The sequence below is a fragment of the Pelobates fuscus genome, chromosome 1 (genome assembly GCF_036172605.1).
Source record: "Pelobates fuscus isolate aPelFus1 chromosome 1, aPelFus1.pri, whole genome shotgun sequence".
Classification (NCBI taxonomy): Eukaryota; Metazoa; Chordata; class Amphibia; order Anura; family Pelobatidae; genus Pelobates; species Pelobates fuscus.
This window is the reverse complement of record NC_086317.1, coordinates 11,870,456-11,892,693: the sequence shown is the minus strand read 5'-3', so window position 1 is coordinate 11,892,693 and position 22,238 is coordinate 11,870,456. Positions and strand designations below refer to the sequence as shown.

Here is a 22,238-nt window from a genome sequence, read left to right as displayed (position 1 = left end):
AGGAGAAGTTGTGAGATTCCTGCTACGAGAAATAATACCCCGATATGGACTACCCTGTTCTATAGGATCGGACAATGGTCCAGCTTTTGTTCACCAGTGCCTACAACAACTGACTCATATGCTTGGTATAAAGTGGAGGCTTCATACTGCATATAGACCCCAGAGTTCTGGTAAGGTAGAGAGAATGAATAGAACTATTAAGAACCAGTTGGCTAAAATGTGTCAGGAAACCCAACTTAAGTGGAACGTTCTCTTACCTATAGCTCTATTGCGAATCCGCAGTACCCCTACCAGAAGGATGGGCCTCTCTCCTTTTGAAATTATGTATGGGCGACCACCTCCCGTACTTGGTAACTTAAGGGGGGATTTGAGTCAGTTGGGAGAAGGAATTACTCGGCAGCAGGTTGTAGAGTTGGGTAAGACTATGGAGGAGGTACAGAAATGGGTACAAGATAGATTACCTGTGAATATTTATCCCCCTGTTCATAATTATCATCCAGGTGACCAAGTGTGGATTAAAGAGTGGAATAATGTACCGTTAGGGCCCAAGTGGAGAGGTCCTTATGTTGTTCTTTTGTCTACCCCTACAGCGATAAAAGTAGCAGAAGTGACTCCGTGGATACATCACTCCAGGGTTAAACCAGCAGCAGTCGATTCTTGGCAAGTTACAGCAGATCCAGAGAATCCCTGCAAGATCCGGTTGAAACGCACTACTCAGTCGGAGTAACGAGGAATTATTGTGGATTACAAATTTTATTGTTACAGGTGTAAGTGAGAAGGCCATAATAAAGCCTGTCCTCTTACCATCACATAGTGTATAAGCCAGGAAAGTCTCGAAGGGACACCTGTGAAGACGAGCAGAACTCCATTCCCTGCAGCCCTCACATCCTGGAAGCTGAGGCGCCATCGCACGGACGAAGACTGAGGATGACGGCGAAAGATGTGCTTTTGATTGTGTTTATTTACATGTGTTTTTATATTCAGGAAGGTAGAGGTACCGACACTCCTAGCTGTGAGGTATGCATTAAGACTACGAGAACAGGTAACCATATTTCCCAAACCCTAATTTGGCATTCACAATACGAATGTAAAGGAGATGTATCAAGATGTAGATACTTAAATATAGACTATAGTGTATGCCATTTAGGAGTAGGAGAACCTAAGTGCTTCAGTCCGGAGTATCAGCCTCGTACAATTTGGTTGACTCTCAGGAATGGAGATCCTCAGGGGACCCTAATTAATAAGACGGTGTTAGAATCCGTATATTCTTCGGGTGTTCTGCTATTTGATGCATGTAAGGCGATATCAAGTGGTAGAAAGCCGTGGAATGTATGTGGGGATCTTAGATGGGAGAGGACGTATGGATCTAACGATAAATATATTTGTCCCAGTAGTAAAAATAAATATGTGAGTCCTAGATGCCCAAATAAAGACTATAACTTTTGCCCATATTGGTCTTGTGTGGGGTGGGCGACTTGGGGACAGACAGTAGATAAAGACATGATAGTGACTAAGTTGCCGACTAGCCCATATTGTAAGTCTATGGAATGCAACCCAGTCCATATACTTATTAATAATCCCGACAAGTTCCTAGATAAGTATGGCAATTTATTTGGGTTTCAGATATACGGGACGGGTTTAGATCCTGGGACATTATTGTTTATAGGGATAGAGACTGATACGGTATCCTCCCAGACTCATCAAGTATACCACTCCTTTTATGAAGAGATGAGTATAGATAATAAGATCCCCCATAGCGCTAAGAACCTGTTCATTGACCTAGCTGAAAGTATTGCCGGTAGTCTTAATGTTACCAACTGCTATGTGTGTGGAGGTACTAACATGGGAGACCAATGGCCTTGGGAAGCAAAGGAGGTAATGTCCGGTTCTGAGGCAGTTGACCAACTAATATCTGCACCAGCCGATTATCATTTGAGTGTTAGAGGTAAATCTGAGTGGAGATTAAAGACCTCCATCATAGGTTATGTTTGCATAGCAAGGAAAGGAATAATGTATAATACTTCTGTAGGAGAATTAACTTGTCTAGGGCAAAAAGCTTATGATGATGATACAAAGAATACAACTTGGTGGTCGGCTTCAAATGTCTCAGAACCATCTAACCCGTTTGCTAGATACGCCAATTTAAAGGATGTGTGGTTTGATTTATCCATCACATCTACCTGGAGAGCCCCAGCAAATTTGTACTGGATCTGTGGTAAGAAAGCCTATTCGGAGCTGCCACAGGACTGGGAAGGGGCATGTGTGTTGGGTATGCTCAAACCATCCTTCTTCTTGTTACCGATTGAAACAGGTGAGACTTTAGGTGTTAAAGTGTATGATGTGAATCATAGGAAGAAAAGGGGACCCTTAGAGATAGGTACCTGGGAAGATAATGAATGGCCTCCCCAGCGTATCATAGATTATTATGGGCCAGCCACGTGGGCTGAGGATGGTACCTTTGGTTATAGAACCCCTATTTATATGCTCAACCGTATTATAAGATTACAGGCGGTGGTTGAGATTATCACTAATGAAACATCACAAGCGCTCAATCTCCTAGTGAAACATAATACCAGGATGAGGACAGCAGTATACCAGAATAGATTAGCCTTGGATTACCTTTTGGCAGTAGAGGGAGGTGTATGTGGGAAGTTTAACCTAAGCAATTGCTGTCTTCAAATAGATGACGAAGGGCAAGCAATAGCTGAGCTTACTAGCCATATGGTTAAACTAGCGCATGTGCCTACTCAGGTATGGAAAGGGTACAATCCAAGTAGTTGGTTTGGTAGCTGGTATGAGTGGTTTGGAGGGCTTAAGGCAGTGGTAGGTGGAGTCCTACTGATTTTACTGTTGTGTCTACTCCTACCGTGTCTTATACCCCTAGTAGTTAGGTCTGTGCAAAGCCTGATAGGAAGTATAGCAGAGAGGAAGGCTGCTGCACAGATAATGGCGATATATAAGTATAGGGCTCTAGATCAGGGAGAACCACTGCAGGAAGATGAATGTTGAAGATTCACATCATAAGATAAGTCTGGTCTGGTTCAAGGTAACTTGCGGTGTAAGCAAAACCAAGGTTATGTGATGCCTCAAGTAATTGTAAAATATCAAGAGGCATCAAAGGGGGGAATGTGGTGGAATCTCGGTAAAAATAAATTTAGTAGGCCGAGATTACCACGTGGCATGTGTACGTGCATATGCTGACGTATCGATCAGTTGGTTGCACGAGGCAAGATACGATCAGTAGTGTACGGAGCATGTGCAAGAATACAGGATATAGTATTCCCCCTCCTCCATTGTGCTGGACAAGCCATGCGGTCAAACAGGAAGTTAATTCTTATATTGTATTGATTGGTCAAGAGAATGTGCGGGTGGAGCTTAATATGGGAGGAGTTATATGCCTATATAAGGAGCCTGCACTATTGTCCGGGGCTCAGAATTTGCTGTATTTTGGTGACATTAGTCCCTCTGAGTCCCGATCGGTGATCCAATAAAGAATCTCTTCCTTCCTGAAGAAACCTGTGTCCATCTCTCTGTGCTTGGCTTCCGTCAGTTTCTCCGGTATCAGTATTATTATACAGAGCGACATGTCTATTATCAGCGTATAGATACTCAGTATTATTATACAGAGCGACATGTTTATTATCAGCGTATAGATACTCTGTATCATTATACAGAGCGACATGTTTATTATCAGGGTATAGATACTCAGTATTATTATACAGAGCGACATGTTTATTATCAGTGTATACAGACTAGTGACTACATTAGTATGTGGATACTGTGGTGTATACCAGCAGTTCCCTCTAGGGGAGCTTTGCACACTGCACAGTTTGACCCTAACCAGCTCCTGTAGGAAGTGTGCAAGGCATGCTGGGATGGGTACACGCCCTTGATTTGCTCTCTTCCTAGTGTGTGCATGGAGTTCGGCCATGTTGGGTGTATGTTACAGCAGGAATGTGTATATCAACAAAGGGATCGAGCATAATATGTGACTTGTGATCAATAAATCCTGGCTGATTAACAGACGGTATGTTATTGTAAGTCAGCTATCATCAAACCTAACAGGTACTCGGTATCATTATACAGAGCGACATGTTTATTATCAGGGTATAGATACTCAGTATTATTATACAGAGCGATGTGTTTATTATCAGGGTATAGATACTCAGTATTATTATACAGAGCGACATGTTTATTATCAGCGTATAGATAATCAGTATTATTATACAGAGCGACATGTTTATTATCAGTGTATAGATACTAAGTATTATTATACAGAGCAACGTGTTTATTATCAGTGTATAGATACTCAATATCATTATACAGAGCGACATGTTTGTCAGTGTATAGATACTCAGTATTATTATACAGAGCTACATGTTTATTATCAGTGTATAGATACTCAGTATTATTATACAGAGCGATGTGTTTATTATCAGTATATAGATACTTAGTATTATTATACAGAGCGACATGTTTATTATCAGTGTATAGATACTCAGTATTATTATACAGAGCGACATGTTTATTATCAGTGTATAGATACTCAGTATCATTATACAGAGCGACATGTTTGTCAGTGTATAGATACTCGGTATTATTATACAGAGCGACATGTTTATTATCAGTGTATCGATACTCAGTATTATTATACAGAGCGACATGTTTATTATCAGTGTATAGATACTCAGTATTATTATACAGAGCGACATGTTTATTATCAGTGTATAGATACTCAGTATTATTATACAGAGCGACGTGTTTATTATCAGTGTATAGATACTCAGTATCATTATACAGAGCGACATGTTTGTCAGTGTATAGATACTCGGTATTATTATACAGAGCGACATGTTTATTATCAGTGTATAGATACTCAGTATTATTATACAGAGCGATGTGTTTATTATCAGTATATAGATACTCAGTATTATTATACAGAGCGACATGTTTATTATCAGTGTATAGATGCTCAGTATTATTATACAGAGCGACATGTTTATTATCAGTGTATAGATACTCAGTATTATTATACAGAGCGACATGTTTATTATCAGTGTATAGATACTCAGTATTATTATACAGAGCGACATGTTTATTATCAGTGTGTAGATACTCAGTATTATTATACAGAGCGACGTGTTTATTATCAGTGTATAGATACTCAGTATCATTATACAGAGCGACATGTTTGTCAGTGTATAGATACTCAGTATTATTATACAGAGCGATATGTTTATTATCAGTGTATAGATACTCACTATTATTATACAGAGCGATGTGTTTATTATCAGTATATAGATACTCAGTATTATTATACAGAGCGACATGTTTATTATCAGTGTATAGATACTCAGTATTATTATACAGAGCGACGTGTTTATTATCAGCGTATAGATACTCCGTATAATTATACAGAGCGACATGTTTATTATCAGTGTATAGATACTCAGTATAATTATACAGAGCGACATGTTTGTCAGTGTATAGATACTCAGTATTATTATACAGAGCGACATGTTTGTCAGTGTATAGATACTCAGTATTATTATACAGAGCGACATGTTTGTCAGTGTATAGATACTCAGTATTATTATACAGAGCGACGTGTTTATTATCAGCATATAGATACTCAGTATTATTATACAGAGCGACATGTTTATTATCAGTGTATAGATACTCAGTATTATTATACAGAGCGACTGTAGCGGAGTAGAGGTATTATCCAAGGTATCTCCGCCGGTAGACAGGAAAGGTAATCCAAGACAGGTACAAGGCAGGTAGCGTAGTTACAATTCCTTCCCTCCAAGAACTAGACGACACAAAGCTTGGAGGTCAAGTAACAATTTTTATTTCCGGCTCCAGGAGTTAACTGCCTACTGTCAACTTTTAAATGTTCTGCAATGCAGTAATACATATATACATATTGTACATATATGTACATACATATTAACGAAAATACAGTTTTAAAGATGGCGGCTGCTGCTGCCACAGTGCTCCCCCAGAACCAAGCCGGCATACACAGTCTGATCCCAACGGATCGGCTTGGGGATGTCCGGAGGAGTACCCACAGATCACTTGTCCAGTTCCGTTTGTCGGGATAACCCGTCGGCATTTCCATTTAGCTTTCCCGGGCGATACTGGATGGTAAAATCAAATGGCTGCAGCGCTAAACTCTAGCGCAGCAGCTTGGCATTGTCTCCTGACACCCGGTTCAGCCAGACCAACGGGTTGTGATCCGTGAGTAGCGAAAAAGTTTGTCCATACAAATAGGGCTGCAGATGAGGTTTTGGAAGCCATAAAGTTTATTATATAGCTCCTCTCGATCATGGCTCCCAATCAGGAAAAGTATCTTCTGCTTACAAGTTCCTTTGCTCCAAACATTTAAAAAAGGGTCTCTCACATTTCAGCCCCTGAAGGAGTTCCAGGGACCACCAAAAGGGAAGTCCCATCTGTCGGAGCAAAGCTGGTCTTCACAAATATACACACCTCAGGTCTCCAGGGGAAGTGATGGTGTTACACTGCGGACATAACTTCTTAGCGCCCAGGGTACGCAGCCAACATTCCTCGCAGTGGACGGGCCAACATTGTGTAGGAATCCATGCAGATGAGGCATTTGTAGCGGTCCCCCCGGGACAACTGCCGTTCTAACTCACGTATACGAGCCTTTAGGGCTTCAAACGTCGTCACAGCAGACTCTTCTGTGATTTTCTCTATGTCACTGTTTTTGCATGTTTTTTGCATGGATTCCTGTTTACTGCTCTCTCCGTTACTTGTTGAGGGCATTTCATCACTGGCCCATTTGGAAAATTCTATTGTTATTCGGGTACTTGGCGTGCCACCATTTAACACTGCCCCCCGAAGAGCCTCTCTCTCTTTGGCTTCTCCCGGCTCTTCTCCTGTGCATGGGATAATGTCTGCTTCCGTGTACTGTGCCTTGCCATATTCTAGAGTGTCATCTCAGTCAACGTCAAGATCAGCGTCACTGTCGTGATTTTCTTTGCTGCTACACATTATAAAACCGGACCCACGGAACCCTCCTTCCAAAAGAGTTGTAGCACGTATCCTTTTCTGGCCGCACCATTCATATTCTTCAAACCGGTGTCCGTTCTCATTTTCAATATCTACAGAGTCATCTTCATTCATACAGCTTTCTCTCTGTCCCTCGTCTTGCTTTCTTCGTTTCATTTTTCAAATCCGAGCATTCAGTCTGGTCTGTCTGTTAACTCTCACCCTCAGGAAGGTCTGAGCCTCAGAGTCGGTGGGTGGTGACGTGGTGCGAGCCCGTTGACGGGTGACGACTGGGTAAGCCTCTTGTGGGGTTGGTCGTGTAACAAAAGCGGAGGTTAGCTCCCCCAAGTCATTCCCCAAAATAACATCCGCAGGCAAGTCCTGCATCATCCCCACTTCCACTTGCCCTGCCCCTGCTCCCCAATTCAAATGTAGTTTGGCAGTGGGGACCTTGTAAATGGCTCCCCCTGCCACCCGTACTGCTATACAGTCTCCCATGAGATGTTCCTTTGCCACTAGGTGGTTCCGGACCAAAGTGATGGTGGCCCCGGAATCTCTCAACCCTTCCATCCGCTTTCCTTCGATATGGACCACTTGTCGATGACCTTGGCGGTTGTCAGAGGCCGCTTGCACCAGGTTCACTTCGTGGAGGGTGACTAGTGGTTCTTCCATCTGGGTGGGGGTGGAAGGCTGGACAAATGCTCCTGTCTGATAGCAGTGTACTGCTGCTCGAGGGACAGGTGGTTGTCTTTGATGGGGCCAGGATGGTCGGGCCCTGTTTCGGGGACAATCCCTTTGTACATGTCCCAGCTGGTTGCAGGTATGGCATCGGATATGTGCCTGGTTGTTGTATCTGGGAGGCTGCTGATGGTAGGTCCCTCCTGGCCGGGGTGGATCGACCAGGGTAGGTCGGGGAAGGATTGGCTGAGAAGATACTTTATGTGATGAGCGCTGTTCCCGCCTGGTGTCCTGGTGCTCATCAGCTAGTTTAGCGGCTTCTTGTAAGGTACAGGGTTTACGATCCCTTACCCAGTTCTGTAGTTCTGGTAATAAGCTCATGTAGAACTGTTCCAGTAGCAATAACTGCATGATATCCTGCTGCCTCAACCCACCCGGTGGCTGCTCGCTGTAGACTGTGTGCGAACTCAGCGTGTGAGTCCTTCTTCTGTTTTTTCAGTTCCCGGAACTGCAGTCGGTATGCCTCAGGTGTAATGGCATATCGTGCTAGGAGGGCTAGTTTTACCTTCTGATAGTCCCTGCTGTCCTCTTCAGACACGGCTCGGTACGCTTCTGCTGCGCTGCCTGATAGGTTACCAGCTAACAAGGGTACTTGATCTTGAGGGCTGATCGCATGCAGCTTGCATAACCGTTCAAAGTCCTGCAAATAGTCATCAATGTCGCCCTCTGTATCCGTAAAGGCTTTAAACGCTTGGTATGGAATCTTTGCTTTCCCTGGCAGGGTAGGGACAGGCGTTGTGACTCCCTCCCCCGCTTGCTGGTTCATCTGCGACCTTCGAAGCATGATGTAGTCCTGCACATTTGTATAAACCCTGTCAGCCATCTGTTCAGCTAGGGCTGGTGGGAATAAAGCCATCCTGCTCCTATATTCCTTAGCAAATTTGGTTTGCTCCTCCTCCCTTGGAGGTGCTGCAGCAGCTGCGGCTCTGTCTCCTTCCATGAGCTCTGCGATTAGAACAGCCTTTGCTTTGTTGCTTTCTATTCTCCCTCTCGCTTCCAGTTATTCCTTTAATGTGTTCCGTTTCAAAAGGGTATAATCCGTTTCCATTCACCGGCTGTTCGTGTGTTTCTCTGTATTCCCGAACTCCGGTTTCATCCGAATGGTTTAACTCACGGATTATTGCTTCTTCCTTTCAGTTCATTTAAATTCCTGCCGAACGCTTCTTGCTGTGTAGCTAAGATCCCGTCGCTTGCCACCAATTGTAGCGGAGTAGAGGTATTATCCAAGGTATCTCCGCTGGTAGACAGGAAAGGTAATCCAAGACAGGTACAAGACAGGTAGCGTAGTTACAATTCCTTCCCTCCAAGAACTAGACGACACAAAGCTTGGAGGTCAACTGTTACATTACTGTTACATTATGACTGTTTCATCGCTGCTACTACTGACCCTTTTGCTGGAAAACTACCAAATACCCGAAAGGAGTGATACCGAAGTTCGACAAATGAACGACGGACCCCCCCAGTTCTCGGCGTGTGCCGCCACTTAACCTCGGTCACCCCTGGAAGTACCGAACGGCCGACCACCCAGCTGAAGACGTGTGCCGCCACTTGATCACCCAGGGAGTTGCGGTTTGCGGTTAACCGCAGGCTAAGTACCATCCCGGGTGGCCCTCGATTCGTACCCAGAACGGTAATGACTTCCAGACAGAGAGCGGGGGTTTGCATATCCGTCTGGCTGTAGAGAGCTCCATAAGCTCAGCCCGGGGTGCCGCTGCCTATTGTCAGCGCTTAAAACATGGCCGCCACCTCGTGTTCAGGACTAAAACCATACGAAAGACTTTGTATGCCAGAGACTGAACGGGCCATTCGTGAGTTCGGAGCGCTATTCGCATGGATGATGCGCTCTGAACCGAGCTACCTAATGATGGGTGGAATGTGGGGGATTCCTAGTGAAATATTATAATTGTATATTTTATACTGTTTTCTTTTATGGTTATTCCACGTGGGATTTTGGGCTCTTGGGGATAATCGAGGCATTCCAGCCGTTGGATTCATTATCCCCAAGAAGGGCGGGGACTTATTTCAAAAGATACAGTATGTTGTTATTGGCTGAATGTATATTTTGTCCCGACATGCCACTCGGTCCAGAGGGGGTTGTCCTTGGACCGAGGATGTTTGCATAAATACCGCTGTACTGTGTCAGTAAAGCCAGTTCTTATTTTGACCCTCAAATCGCAGCCTCGACTCGTTTTGTGGGAAAAGGGTATCCTAGCTAGGCTATAGCTAGGGGGAGATTCTACACTTACAGGTCTCTACCGATTGCAGCTCCGTTCGACTCTTTGTGTTCGGGAACCAGGACATCCAAACGATCAAACCTCCTGCTAGCCCGGAGGCAATCGTAACAATTGGTGGCAGCGGCAGGATCATCCTGGAATTCCTAAAAGAGGTACAGAATGGATGTAGAGTAACTACGACAAATTAAAGCGCACCACGCTAAAAGACTTACTCGAGAGCCGAGGTGGACACGCGAACAGCCGCCCAAGGAGAGAGCTAATCGCGGAACTCACCGAGATGGATCAGGGTTTTACCATGGCAGAACCCACAGCACCTTTCACCGATGAGAAAACTCGGTTGGTCAGGGAGAGGCTTCCCCTGTATGGGCAGAACCCTTCCGTGGAACTAATACGGCAGTTGATGGCCGAAGCCGAGGCGGATGTCGAAAGGACCAGAGCCTACGAACACAAAATGAAAATCGCCGACCGAAACCCCACGGAGGCAACGGGAGTCCCAAAGATTCCCTTCGCAGCCTTCAAGCCGTTTGTGGAAAGTGAAATGGGGATTGATGAGTTCTTAGCCGACTTCGAACGGCAATGTGCGTTACACCAAATCCCCACCACAGCTTGGCCAAAGATACTAGCCGGGAAACTGGCGGGCCGAGCTATGGAGGCTTTTCGGACTTTCAGCACCGAGGAAGCAGAGCAATACCAGACGGTGAAAGATACCCTACTGAGGAGGTATGCAGTAACTCCCGACACATATCGCAGGCAATTCCGCAACACCAGCAAGAAAGTTAATGACACTCATGCTGAATGGGCCCACCGCATGCGGAGAGCGGCCACCCACTGGATGAATGGGTGACGTGCCGTTACAGCGGCCGAAGTACTGGAACTGTTTTTGTTAGAGCATTTTTATAATGGGTTAGAGCCAAAGGACCGAGAGTGGTTAAAAGATCGGCGTCCGAGCGATCTCAATGAGGCAGCCCGACTAGCTGACGAACACCGGGACGCTCAGGTACACGAATACCACCACTCCCGAACGGCCACCCTGCCGAACCACGAGAAACCCATAGACCAAGCCCCCGACCAGAATTTCGTACCCCAGTGCTGGCCGGACCTACTCGCTATGCCGGGCCACCCAGCCAGTACCCTCAAGAACGTTCCCGCCCCGCTTGCTACAAATGCAAGCAGCCAGGGCACCTCATTGCCAACTGCCCCTCAACAACAGCTACACCCCAAGGAATTCTCACCCCAGTTCCCCGGGTAATAACCGCCCAGCCCGCGCTTTCTGTGTGGACCAAGAAAGCCCTCTGGAGGAATATCTGGGACCCTTACATGAAGCCAACCCCGTATATGCCGCAACCGACAACCGACAGCACCATCGACAGGAGGTACTGTTGGAAGGCCGTCCGGCGCAAGGGTTGAGAGACACAGGGGCCACTATTACTCTGGTCCAGGGGAAGCTCGTACCAATGCATAGGCGCTCCACAGACACGTTGGCGGTCCGAGTGGCTGGAGGGGACATATACAAATTACCCACAGCTCAGGTGCATCTTGATTGGGGTGCGGGAAAAGGACTTGTGAGGGTGGGGATCATGGATAGTTTACCCGCTGAGGTTTTACTGGGCAATGACCTGGGACCTATGACTTCTGCATTTGCCCCATCATATAACTCCGAGGTGCACCCGGTCACCACCCGGTCCCAAGCAGGACATACTCGAGACCCTTCACCAGTGCGGGAGACTCAGGTAAGAACGAACCCGACTGTGCCTAACCCCCCTTCCCCATTACCCTGGGATACCCCTACCGCCTTCGAGGCTGAAACTAAAACCGATCCCACTCTCCAGAAATACAGAGAGAGAGCCGACTCAGGGACAGGGGGATCTGACCAAGAGATGTTTGTATGGGAACAGGGCAGACTGTACCGACATACGGAAAAGAAAGGGAACCATAGGAGGCAGTTAGTAATCCCTCACAAATATAGACGGGATATTCTCTGGATAGGTCATGATGTCCGGATAGCAGGACATTTAGCAGTAACCCGGACCCTCAAACGGATCACCCATACCTTCTTCTGACCAGGGGTACATGCAGATGTACGCGCGTATTGCACTACTTGCGAAGTGTGTCAGAGGGTAGGCAAAAGAGGAGACCACCCTAAGGCACACCTCGTAAATATGCCTCTCATAGAAGAACCGTTCAGCCGGGTGGCCATTGACCTAGTAGGACCCCTCGCCACTCCCAGTCCCTCCGGGAAGAGATATATTCTCACTATTGTAGACTACGCTACCCGCTACCCGGAGGCTGTGGCACTGTCCAATATCCAGATGGACACCGTAGCCAATGCGCTGGTACAGGTCTTCTCTCGTGTAGGATTCCCCCGAGAAATCCTATCTGACAGAGGCACACAATTCACAGCTGAACTAACACAACAGCTGTGGCAGGTCTGCAAGATTAAATCCCTCCTCAGTTCCCCATACCACCCCCAGACCAATGGACTATGCGAGAGGTTTAATGGGAACCTTAAACAAATGTTAAAAACCTTCACCCAGGAATATAGAGACTGGGAACGTTTCCTACCGCACCTCCTGTTCGCTTATCGGGAGGTGCCTCAGGAAACTACCGGATTCTCTCCGTTCGAACTGCTGTACGGACGCAAGGTCCGGGGCCCCCTAGACCTGATCCGAGAGCATTGGGAGGGAGAGACGGAGAATGCTGGGGTTCCCATCATACCATATGTCCTAGAGCTTAGGGACCGCATGGAGAAATTAGCCAGGTCGGTCCGAGCTAACCTCCAGGCGGCCCAGAGGCGACAGAAGGTCTGGTATGATAGGGGAGCGAGGAAAAGGAGCTTTGAGATAGGACAAAAAGTAATGGTACTTAAAGCCGACAAGTTGCAGGCAGCCTGGCAGGGCCCTTACCGATAGTAGAGAAGAGAGGGGACACCACATATGTAATGGCCAGCTGCCACGACCCGAGCCTAAGGAAATTGTTTCATGTCAACATGTTAAAAGCATATCTGCAACGCCCTGAAGATGTGTTGGCCATCTGTAGCCCCGCAGCCGAAGACCCCGATAACCTGCCCATTCCCGACTTGCTCACCCAAGATAACCTGGCCGATATAGTGATCCAAGTACAGATAGGCGAACGGCTTAACCCAGTAGAGAGGGAACAATTACATCAATTGCTCCGAGAGAAACAGGCCATGTTCTCCCAGAAGCCAAGATACACTAATTTAGCTACTCACCAGGTAGATACCCCCGGGCAGAAGCCCTTAAAACAGGCCCCCGAAGCAGTCAGAGCCGGGATGAAACAAGAAATCACGGAAATGCTGAGACTAGGGGTCATTGAGTCCTCCGATAGCCCCTGGGCATCACCGGTAGTACTGGTACCCAAAAAGGGCGGTACTACCAGATTCTGTGAGGACTATCGGAAGCTTAATAATAAAACTGTGACAGACGCCTACCCCATGCCCAGGGTAGACGAGCTACTGGATCACATAGCCAGGGGAAATTACCTAACCACCATTGACCTATGTAAGGGTTACTGGCAAATCCCCCTGGCCAGGGACGCTATCCCTAAGTCGGCATTCGTCACCCCGTTTGGCTTATATAACTTCAAGGTTATGCCATTCGGGATGAAAAATGCCCCAGCCACGTTTCAGCGCTTAATGGATAGACTCCTTGATGGCTTCCAGGATTTTGCTTGCGCATACCTGGACGACATAGCGATCCATAGCGCGTCCTGGGAGGAACACCTAGCCCACGTAGGGATAGTCTTGGATCAGATTCGGGCCGCTGGCCTGACTCTGAAACCTGAGAAATGCCATTTTGGAATGGCTGAAGTGCAGTACCTGGGTCATAGAGTGGGGTGCGGGAAACAACGACCAGAGCCGACTAAGATAGAGGCATTCGCCAATTGGCCCACCCCCACCACTAAGACACAGGTACTAGCCTTTTTAGGTACCGCAGGGTATTACCGGAGGTTCGTGCCTGACTATAGTGCCATTGCCAAACCCCTGACGGACTTAACCAAAAAGAACCTTCCTCGACAGGTCCTGTGGTCTCCCCACTGTGAAACAGCATTTCAGACTTTAAAAACTGCTCTTGTGAATGCTCCCGTGTTGGTTGCCCTAGCCCCTAACAAAGTTTTATCGTTCACACAGACGCTTCCATGTTCGGGCTGGGAGCTGTCCTCAGCCAAGTAGGCGAAGACGGAGGGGAGCACCCTATTGCCTACATCAGTCGCAAGCTCCTACCACGCGAAATTAGCTATGCAGCCGTGGAAAAGGAGTGCTTGGCACTGGTGTGGGCACTAAAGAAGTTGACTCCTTATTTGTACGGACAAGAGTTCACTCTGGTTACGGATCACAACCCATTGGTATGGCTAAACCGGGTCTCTGGAGATAATGGCCGACTATTATGGTGGAGTCTGGCCCTTCAACCGTTTAATTTCACCATCACTTGCCGACCCGGGAAACAGAATGGCAATGCCGATGGATTGTCCAGGCAAACGGATATCAGCCCAGCCTAACCAGAAATCTGGACAGCCTTAGTCTACCCCGAAAAGGGGTCAGACGGTGTCTGCCAGAGTGTTCCACAAAGAGGGAGCACTGTTACATTACTGTTACATTATGACTGTTTCATCGCTGCTACTACTGACCCTTTTGCTGGAAAACTACCAAATACCCGAAAGGAGTGATACCGAAGTTCGACAAACGAACGACGGACCCCCCAGTTCGGCGTGTGCCGCCACTTAACCTCAGTCACCCCTGGAAGTACCGAACGGCCGACCACCCAGCTGAAGACGTGTGCCGCCACTTGATCACCCAGGGAGTTGCGGTTTGCGGTTAACCGCAGGCTAAGTACCATCCCGGGTGGCCCTCGATTCGTACCCCGAATGGTAATGACTTCCAGACAGAGAGCGGGGGTTCGTATATCCGTCTGGCCATAGAGAGCTCCATAAGCTCACCCCGAGGTGCCGCTGCCTATTGTCAGCGCTTAAAACATGGCCGCCACCTCGTGTTCGGGACTAAAACCATACGAAAGACTTTGTATGCCAGAGACTGAATGGGCCATTCGTGAGTTCGGAGCGCTATTCGCATGGATGATGCGCTCTGAACTGAGCTACCTAATGATGGGTGGAATGTGGGGGATTCCTAGTGAAATATTCTAATTGTATATTTTATACTGTTTTCTTTTATGGTTATTCCACGTGGGATTTTGGGCCCTTGGGGGATAATCGAGGCATTCCAGCCGTTGTATTCATTATCCCCAAGAAGGGCGGGGACTTATTTCAAAAGATACAGTATGTTGTTATTGGCTGAATGTATATTTTGTCCCGACATGCCACTCGGTCCAGAGGGGGTTGTCCCTGGACCGAGGATGTTTGCATAAATACCGCTGTACTGTGTCACTAAAGCCAGTTCTTATTTTGACCCTCAAATCGCAGCCTCGACTCGTTTTGTGGGAACAGGGTATCCTAGCTAGGCTATAGCTATAGGGAGATTCTACACTTACAGGTCTCTACCGATTGCAGCTCAGTTCGACTCTTTGTGTTCGGGAACCAGGACATCCAAACGATCAAACCTCCTGCTAGCCCGGAGGCAATCGTAACATCAACTAACAATTTTTATTTCCGGCTCCAGGAGTTAACTGCCAACTGTCAACTTTTAAATGTTCTGCAATGCAGTAATAGCAAGACGCCATAGACCTGCAATACATTACACATGCATACCCTTGGTTCTTAAAGTGGTACATACATATTAACGAAAATACAGTTTTAAAGATGGCTGCTGCTGCCACAGTGACATGTTTATTATCAGCGTATAGATACTCGCCATTATTATACAGAGCGACATGTTTATCATCAGTGTATAGGTACTCAGTATTATTATACAGAGCGACGTTTTTTTTATCAGTGTATAGATACTTGGTATTATTATACAGAGCGACATGTTTATTATCAGTGTATAGATACTCAGTATTATTATACAGAGCGATATGTTTATTATCAGTGTATTGATACTCAGTATTATTATACAGAGCGACATGTTTATTATCAGTGCATATTATTATGATATTTATAGAGCTCCGTCAAATTCAGCAGTGCTTTACAATGGGTGGACGAACAGACATGTAGTTGTAACCAGACAAGTTGGACACACAGGAACCGAGGGGTTGAGGGCCCTGCTCAATGAGCTTACATGCTAGAGGGAGGAGGGTAAAATGACACAAAAAGGTAAGGATAGTATTACAGATACTCAGTATAATTATACAGAGCGACATGTCTATTATCAGTGTATAGATACTTGGTATTATTATACAGAGCGACATGCTTATTATCAGTGTATAGATACTCAGTATTATTATACAGACCGACATGTTTATTATCAGCGTATAGATACTCGGTATTATTATACAGAGCGACATGTTTATTATCAACGTATAGATACTCCGTATTATTATACAGTATAGTGACTACATTATTATGTGGGTACTGTGGTGTATACCAGCAGTTCCCTCTAGGGGAGCTTTGCACAATGCACAGTTTGTCCCTAACCAGCTCTTGTAGGAAGTGTGCAAGTCATGCTGGGATGGATACACCCCCTAGATTTGCTCTCTTCCCAGTGTGTGCATGGAGTTCGGCCATGTTGGGTGTATGATACAGCAGGAATGTGGATATCAACAAAGGGATCGAACATAATATGTGACTTGTGATCAATAAATCCTGGCTGATTGATAGACGGTATGTTATTGTAAGTCAGCTATCATCAAACATAACAGGTACTCGATATCATTATACAGAGCGAGATTTATTATCAGTGTATAGATACTCTGTATTATTATACAGAGCGACATGTTTATCATCAGTGTATAGGTACTCGGTATTATTATACAGAGCTTCATGTTTATTATCAGTGCATAGATAATCAGTATTATTATACAGACTAGTGACTACATTAGTATATGGATACTGTGGTGTATCTCAGCTGTTCCCTCTGGGGGAACTTTGCACAATGCACAGTTTGTCCTTAACCAGCTCCTGTTTATGTGTATGTATATGTATGTATGTGTGTGTGTGTGATGAAAATATTGTCAGTTTTTCTAAGTATGGTAAACAAAAAATAATTTAAAGATATATTAATAATTTAAAGACATATTAACTCATTAACTCCCAGTAGCACCAGCAGGTCAAAACAGGTATCTACTACAAAGAGTAGCAGATACTTGGCACAGCCTTCCATTGGCAGAGGTAGGGGAGGATAACTGTGAAATGATGTCCTGCATGTGTTTAGAATAGAATATATGTGATATACACAGAATCTGTAATTTGTTCCTCTAGCATAAATGCAGATACGTGAGGCTGTATGGACTAAATCTAGTTTAGCAAAGCAAATTCATTAAAAAGGAGTCTACACAATTTTGCTAATAAAGGGGTTAATGCACACAAAATACTTGATTTCTTCGCAATCACCATGACACCTGATGGTCGTTGTGGCAAACACAGCCACTGTATGTTGTCCTTTATGTATATATCCTGTTATTGCGTGTGTACACCCCTTTAAGAGAACCAAGCGTATGTATTATGGTATATTGTCCTTTATGTATATATCCTGTTATTGCATGTGTATACCCCTTTAAAAGAACCAAGCGTATGTATTATGTGTAATCTGGTTCAGGGGAACGATAGCGTTCGTATGCTGCTGGCATTCAAAAAACCGCCTGCATTCATACAATCGTTTCACGAACGGTGAATTTTAACACCATTCCTGAAACGAACAAACTACCGAATGGAGACCACACACAGGAGGTTGTGTGGCTCCCATTAAGGATTGCAACATTGTTACAATCGGTAATTAAGAGGATTCAGGGTGGCCGTCGTTCGGCTACCGACCACGCGGCGGTCGGCCATCTTGGATCCTTTGTTAGCCCAGCGGTATTTGGTCGTCGAGCGCCTGGAACTAAAATCGGCTACTCGGCGGCACGAATACCACTGTACTTCTAAGCCGTTCGGGAGCCCCGGTCCTTCGGTAATGTGTTTCTATGGAGTCATTCGGTAGTTTGAAGAAAAAATATGTGTATTTCGTGCGGCGTTCGGTTATTTAAGCTGGGATCTGAGCGGCACTTTCACGAAATGTGCGCTCAGACCCCAGCTATCTACCGAACGTCCATTCGTTTAAATCTAACGAATAATATCCAAGTTATGTATTTTTATGTGAAATATTGGTTCTGCTGCACGAGGGGATAATCCACTTAACTGTATATTCTAGCGGGAGTGTCCCTCTCGTGCAGCAGTGTATTATGGGAGAAATGTACAGGTTGTTAAGTTCCCCATGGAATGTCTGTAGGGAAACCCCTTGCATGGGGAATCCCATAAATACTGTGACCTGTGAATAAAGAACTCAGTTGACTCTCAGCCTATGTTTCGTCTAGTTCTTGGGAGGGAAGGATTTCTACACGCTACCGGGATTATTGTATGCTGTACCTGTCTATGTGGATTTATCCCTGCTTTTCCTGTCTACCAGCGGAGACCTTGTGGATTATACTACCTCTCCGCTACAGTCGTATTTCTTATCTATGTCTTTCTTATGTTTCTATGTTTCTATTGTGTAAATATTGTCTATTTTTTTCTAAGTATAGCAAACAATAATTTATTGTGACCGATTTCCTTTAACTCCCAGTATGTTTCTTTTAGGTGTATTTGTCAGAAGAGGTGACGAGAACAGAAATACATGAAGCAAAGCTATGAAGAAATCTTTTAATAACAGAAGCAAGGAGTCCAACTCTAATAAATCAAGCATTTTCTCAGATACCTATATGTTCTCAAAGGTGACAGTAAACATAAACCCCAAACCTTTCTCATGTTCGGAATGTGGAAAATGTTTTGTCACTACTGCAGAGTTTGTCAGTCATCAGAGAAATCACACAAGAGAGAAGCCTTTCTTATGTGGTAAAAGTGGGAAATGTTTTGCCAGTAAAGGAGAGCTTGCTTGTCATCATAGAACTCACACAGGAGAGAAGCTATTTTCATGTTCTGAATGTGGAAAATGTTTTGGGCGACATTCACATCTTGTTACACATCAGAGAACTCACACAGGAGAGAAACCATTCTCATGTTCTGAATGTGGAAAATGTTTTGGGCAACATTCAAATCTTGTTACACATCAGATAATTCACACAGGAGAGAAACCATTCTCATGTTCTGAATGTGGAAAATGTTTTGGGCAACATTCAAATCTTGTTACACATCAGAAAACTCACACAGGAGAGAAACCATTCTCATGTTCTGAATGTGGAAAATGCTTTGGGCAGCATTCAAAATATGTTATTCATCAGAGAACTCACACAGGAGAGAAACCATTCTCATGTTCTGAATGTGGAAAATGTTTTGGGCAACATTCAAATCTTGTTACACATCAGATAATTCACACAGGAGAGAAACCCTTCTCATGTTCTGAATGCGGAAAATGTTTTGGATACCGTTCAAAGCTTGTTACACATCAGAGAACTCACACAGGAGAGAAACCATTCTCATGTTCTGAATGCGGAAAATGTTTTGGATACCGTTCAAAGCTTGTTACACATCAGAGAACTCACACAGGAGAGAAACCCTTCTCATGTTCTGAATGCGGAAAATGTTTTGGATACCGTTCAAAGCTTGTTACACATCAGAGAACTCACACAGGAGAGAAACCCTTCTCATGTTCTGAATGCGGAAAATGTTTTGGATACCGTTCAAAGCTTGTTACACATCAGAGAACTCACACAGGAGAGAAACCATTCTCATGTTCTGAATGCGGAAAATGCTTTGGGCAGCATTCAGAATATGTTATTCATCAGAGAACTCACACAGGAGAGAAACCATTCTCATGTTCTGAATGTGGAAAATGTTTTGGGCAACATTCAAATCTTGTTACACATCAGATAATTCACACAGGAGAGAAACCCTTCTCATGTTCTGAATGCGGAAAATGTTTTGGGCGACATCGGGAACTTATCCGTCATCAGAGAACTCACACAGGAGAAAAGCCCTTCTCATGTTCTGAATGTGGAAAATGTTTTGGGCAACATTCAAATCTTGTTACACATCAGAGAACTCACACAGGAGAGAAACCATTCTCATGTTCTGAATGTGGAAAATGTTTTGGTCAACATTCAAATCTTGTTACACATCAGAAAACTCACACAGGAGAGAAGCCCTTCTCATGTTCTGAATGTGGAAAATGTTTTGGGCGACATTCAAATCTTGTTACACATCAGAGAACTCACACAGGAGAGAAACCATTCTCATGTTCTGAATGTGGAAAATGTTTTGGGCGACATTCAAATCTTGTTACACATCAGAGAACTCACACCGGCGAGAAGCCTTTCTAATGTAGTAAATGTGGGGAATGTTTTGCCAGTAAATCAGAGCTTTAAATAAACAAAATAACATAGAGGTAAAACCACTATAAAATGCACAGCATCCTGAGTTGAAAGATAAAAATAATAACTTACACTTAATAGTATCAGGCAATGTGCACTAGTACAGGAATACAGTTTCTAAAAGGAAAGTGATAAAACATACATAGTGTAATCTATTACAATACAATGGGTGTGTATATGGTTTCACTCACAAGTATGGAGCCGTGCCAGGCTCTATGTAAATAGCCTCAGGGTGCCAGTACTGGCTTCGGTAGGTGTCCACAGGCAAGACAGGCAGAATACATTTTAAAAATGTATTTATTGGAAAATTAAAGTTGGACATATAAAACTCAGTGTGTAATGCACAAATAAATATACACTACCGCATAATGTCCTTGTAATATAGCAATAAAAAATGACACCAAATAAAGGCAGTGCCATGTTGATAGATGCTCTGTGTTCACAATTTATGTGGTTTAGATGATTGCTAAATTGAGTCACCTGCCGGTCGAATGCATTACTTCCGGGTTGTGGTCACTTCTTGTTCCTGGCGTTCATTTAAACATAAATAGTAAAATCATTTGTGTAAATTATATTTTACCCCCAAGTATTACCATTTATTTAAATACACAAAAACAAGTCTTGCGCTCAAACTCCCACTACTCTTGGGTTGCAGCAACGACCATAGCACACATAGCAGCCCCAATACATACAGTAAAAACCAAAGGGAAAAAAGTTAACCATTTTTATAATGCATGGCTTTAATCATAGATTGGACAGAATGGTTGTTAAGCCACAACCTTTTTTACACATTTTAAAGGTTTCAATAACTTTATCTTTATGTGTACGCCTCCTAATTGCATACTTAGACAAATTTTTACATCAAGCCTGTGTTGCCACAACAGCAGTCACACGCATAATATTATTGTACATTTCCTAACATGGCAAGTAGAGGGTCTGCACAATTTTATACTATGGAGCAGAAATGGTAGGCGTAGTATAGTATTTAAAGTATATGACATAGACACCTGCTTGGTCTATATATGCTTACAGTTATGGCATGCTAACAATAGAAAGAAAAAGTGATGGTCGCTTAACAGAACCAAAACATTGCAAAATACAAGAGATGAAAGTGTTAAGATTATTGTTAACCTTCTAACCTGCATCCGGCGGGGGAGACCGATTGAGCATGCGCGGCCGACGGCGGGTTGAGACCTAATGAGCATGTGCGGCAATGCCGTGCACGCGCATTAGACATCCCCATAGGAAAGCATTGAATGCTTTCCTATGGGGATTTTAGCAATGCTGGAGGTCCTCACATAGCTGTGCTATAAACCAGGAAGTGCCCTCTAGTGGCTGTCTAATAGACAGCCACTAGAGGAGCAGTTAACCCTGCAATGTAAATATTGCAGTTTATGAAAACTGCAATATTTGCAGTTGCAGGGTTAAGGGTAGTTGGAGTTGGCACCCAGACCACTCCAATGGCATAAGTGGTCTGGAGTGTCCCTTTAAGCTAGATAACTGAAGAAGCTGGCATGAGGTCCCCGTCTACTAAGTGATAAGTGATTTACCAATTATCAACAAAACAGTTGTGAGGAGATTGACTTTGCAGATTATAGGCAGAATTAACCTTCAAGTTGCTCCTTCACATCACGAGAGAGATACCTAGTCAATTGCATATCATGAGAAGCATAGTGTTGTAAATATACTGCAAATAGTGGCTGTAACGGACCGTTTCGCTCACCAGAGGTTAAAATCCTTTTAGGCGATATTCCCCTTTCCAGATGCACAGGCAGCTACAGTAAGCACCAATCTCCCGAACTGCAACTACTCGAATCCTCCAACTCCCGAACAGGAAACACATGAA

General features: G+C 44.6%; 2 protein-coding genes and 1 pseudogene across 4 annotated transcripts in view; 2 read left to right on the top strand and 1 right to left on the bottom strand.

The window, feature by feature from the left end:
• The first annotated feature begins 3,921 nt into the window (after positions 1-3,921).
• LOC134601775 (cystatin-A-like) overlaps positions 3,922-22,238 on the top strand; it is a 104,534-nt gene continuing 86,217 nt past the window's right edge. Inside the window, exon 1 of one of the 3 annotated variants that reach the window (XM_063446279.1) lies at positions 3,922-4,027. The gene's annotated coding sequence lies outside the window, so the exon portion shown is untranslated. Of the gene's footprint in view, positions 4,066-22,238 lie in introns of all 3 variants that reach the window. The other 2 variants (XM_063446277.1, XM_063446283.1) reach the window with 2 other exon arrangements.
• Positions 6,473-7,232, bottom strand: LOC134586421 (E3 ubiquitin-protein ligase RNF220-like; annotated as a pseudogene).
• LOC134573755 (zinc finger protein 850-like) overlaps positions 18,713-22,238 on the top strand; it is a 788,930-nt gene continuing 785,404 nt past the window's right edge. The window contains exon 1 of the mRNA XM_063433536.1: positions 18,713-20,324. Within this exon, the coding sequence (XP_063289606.1) occupies positions 18,713-20,324 (1,612 nt within the window). The remainder of the gene's footprint in view (positions 20,325-22,238) is intronic.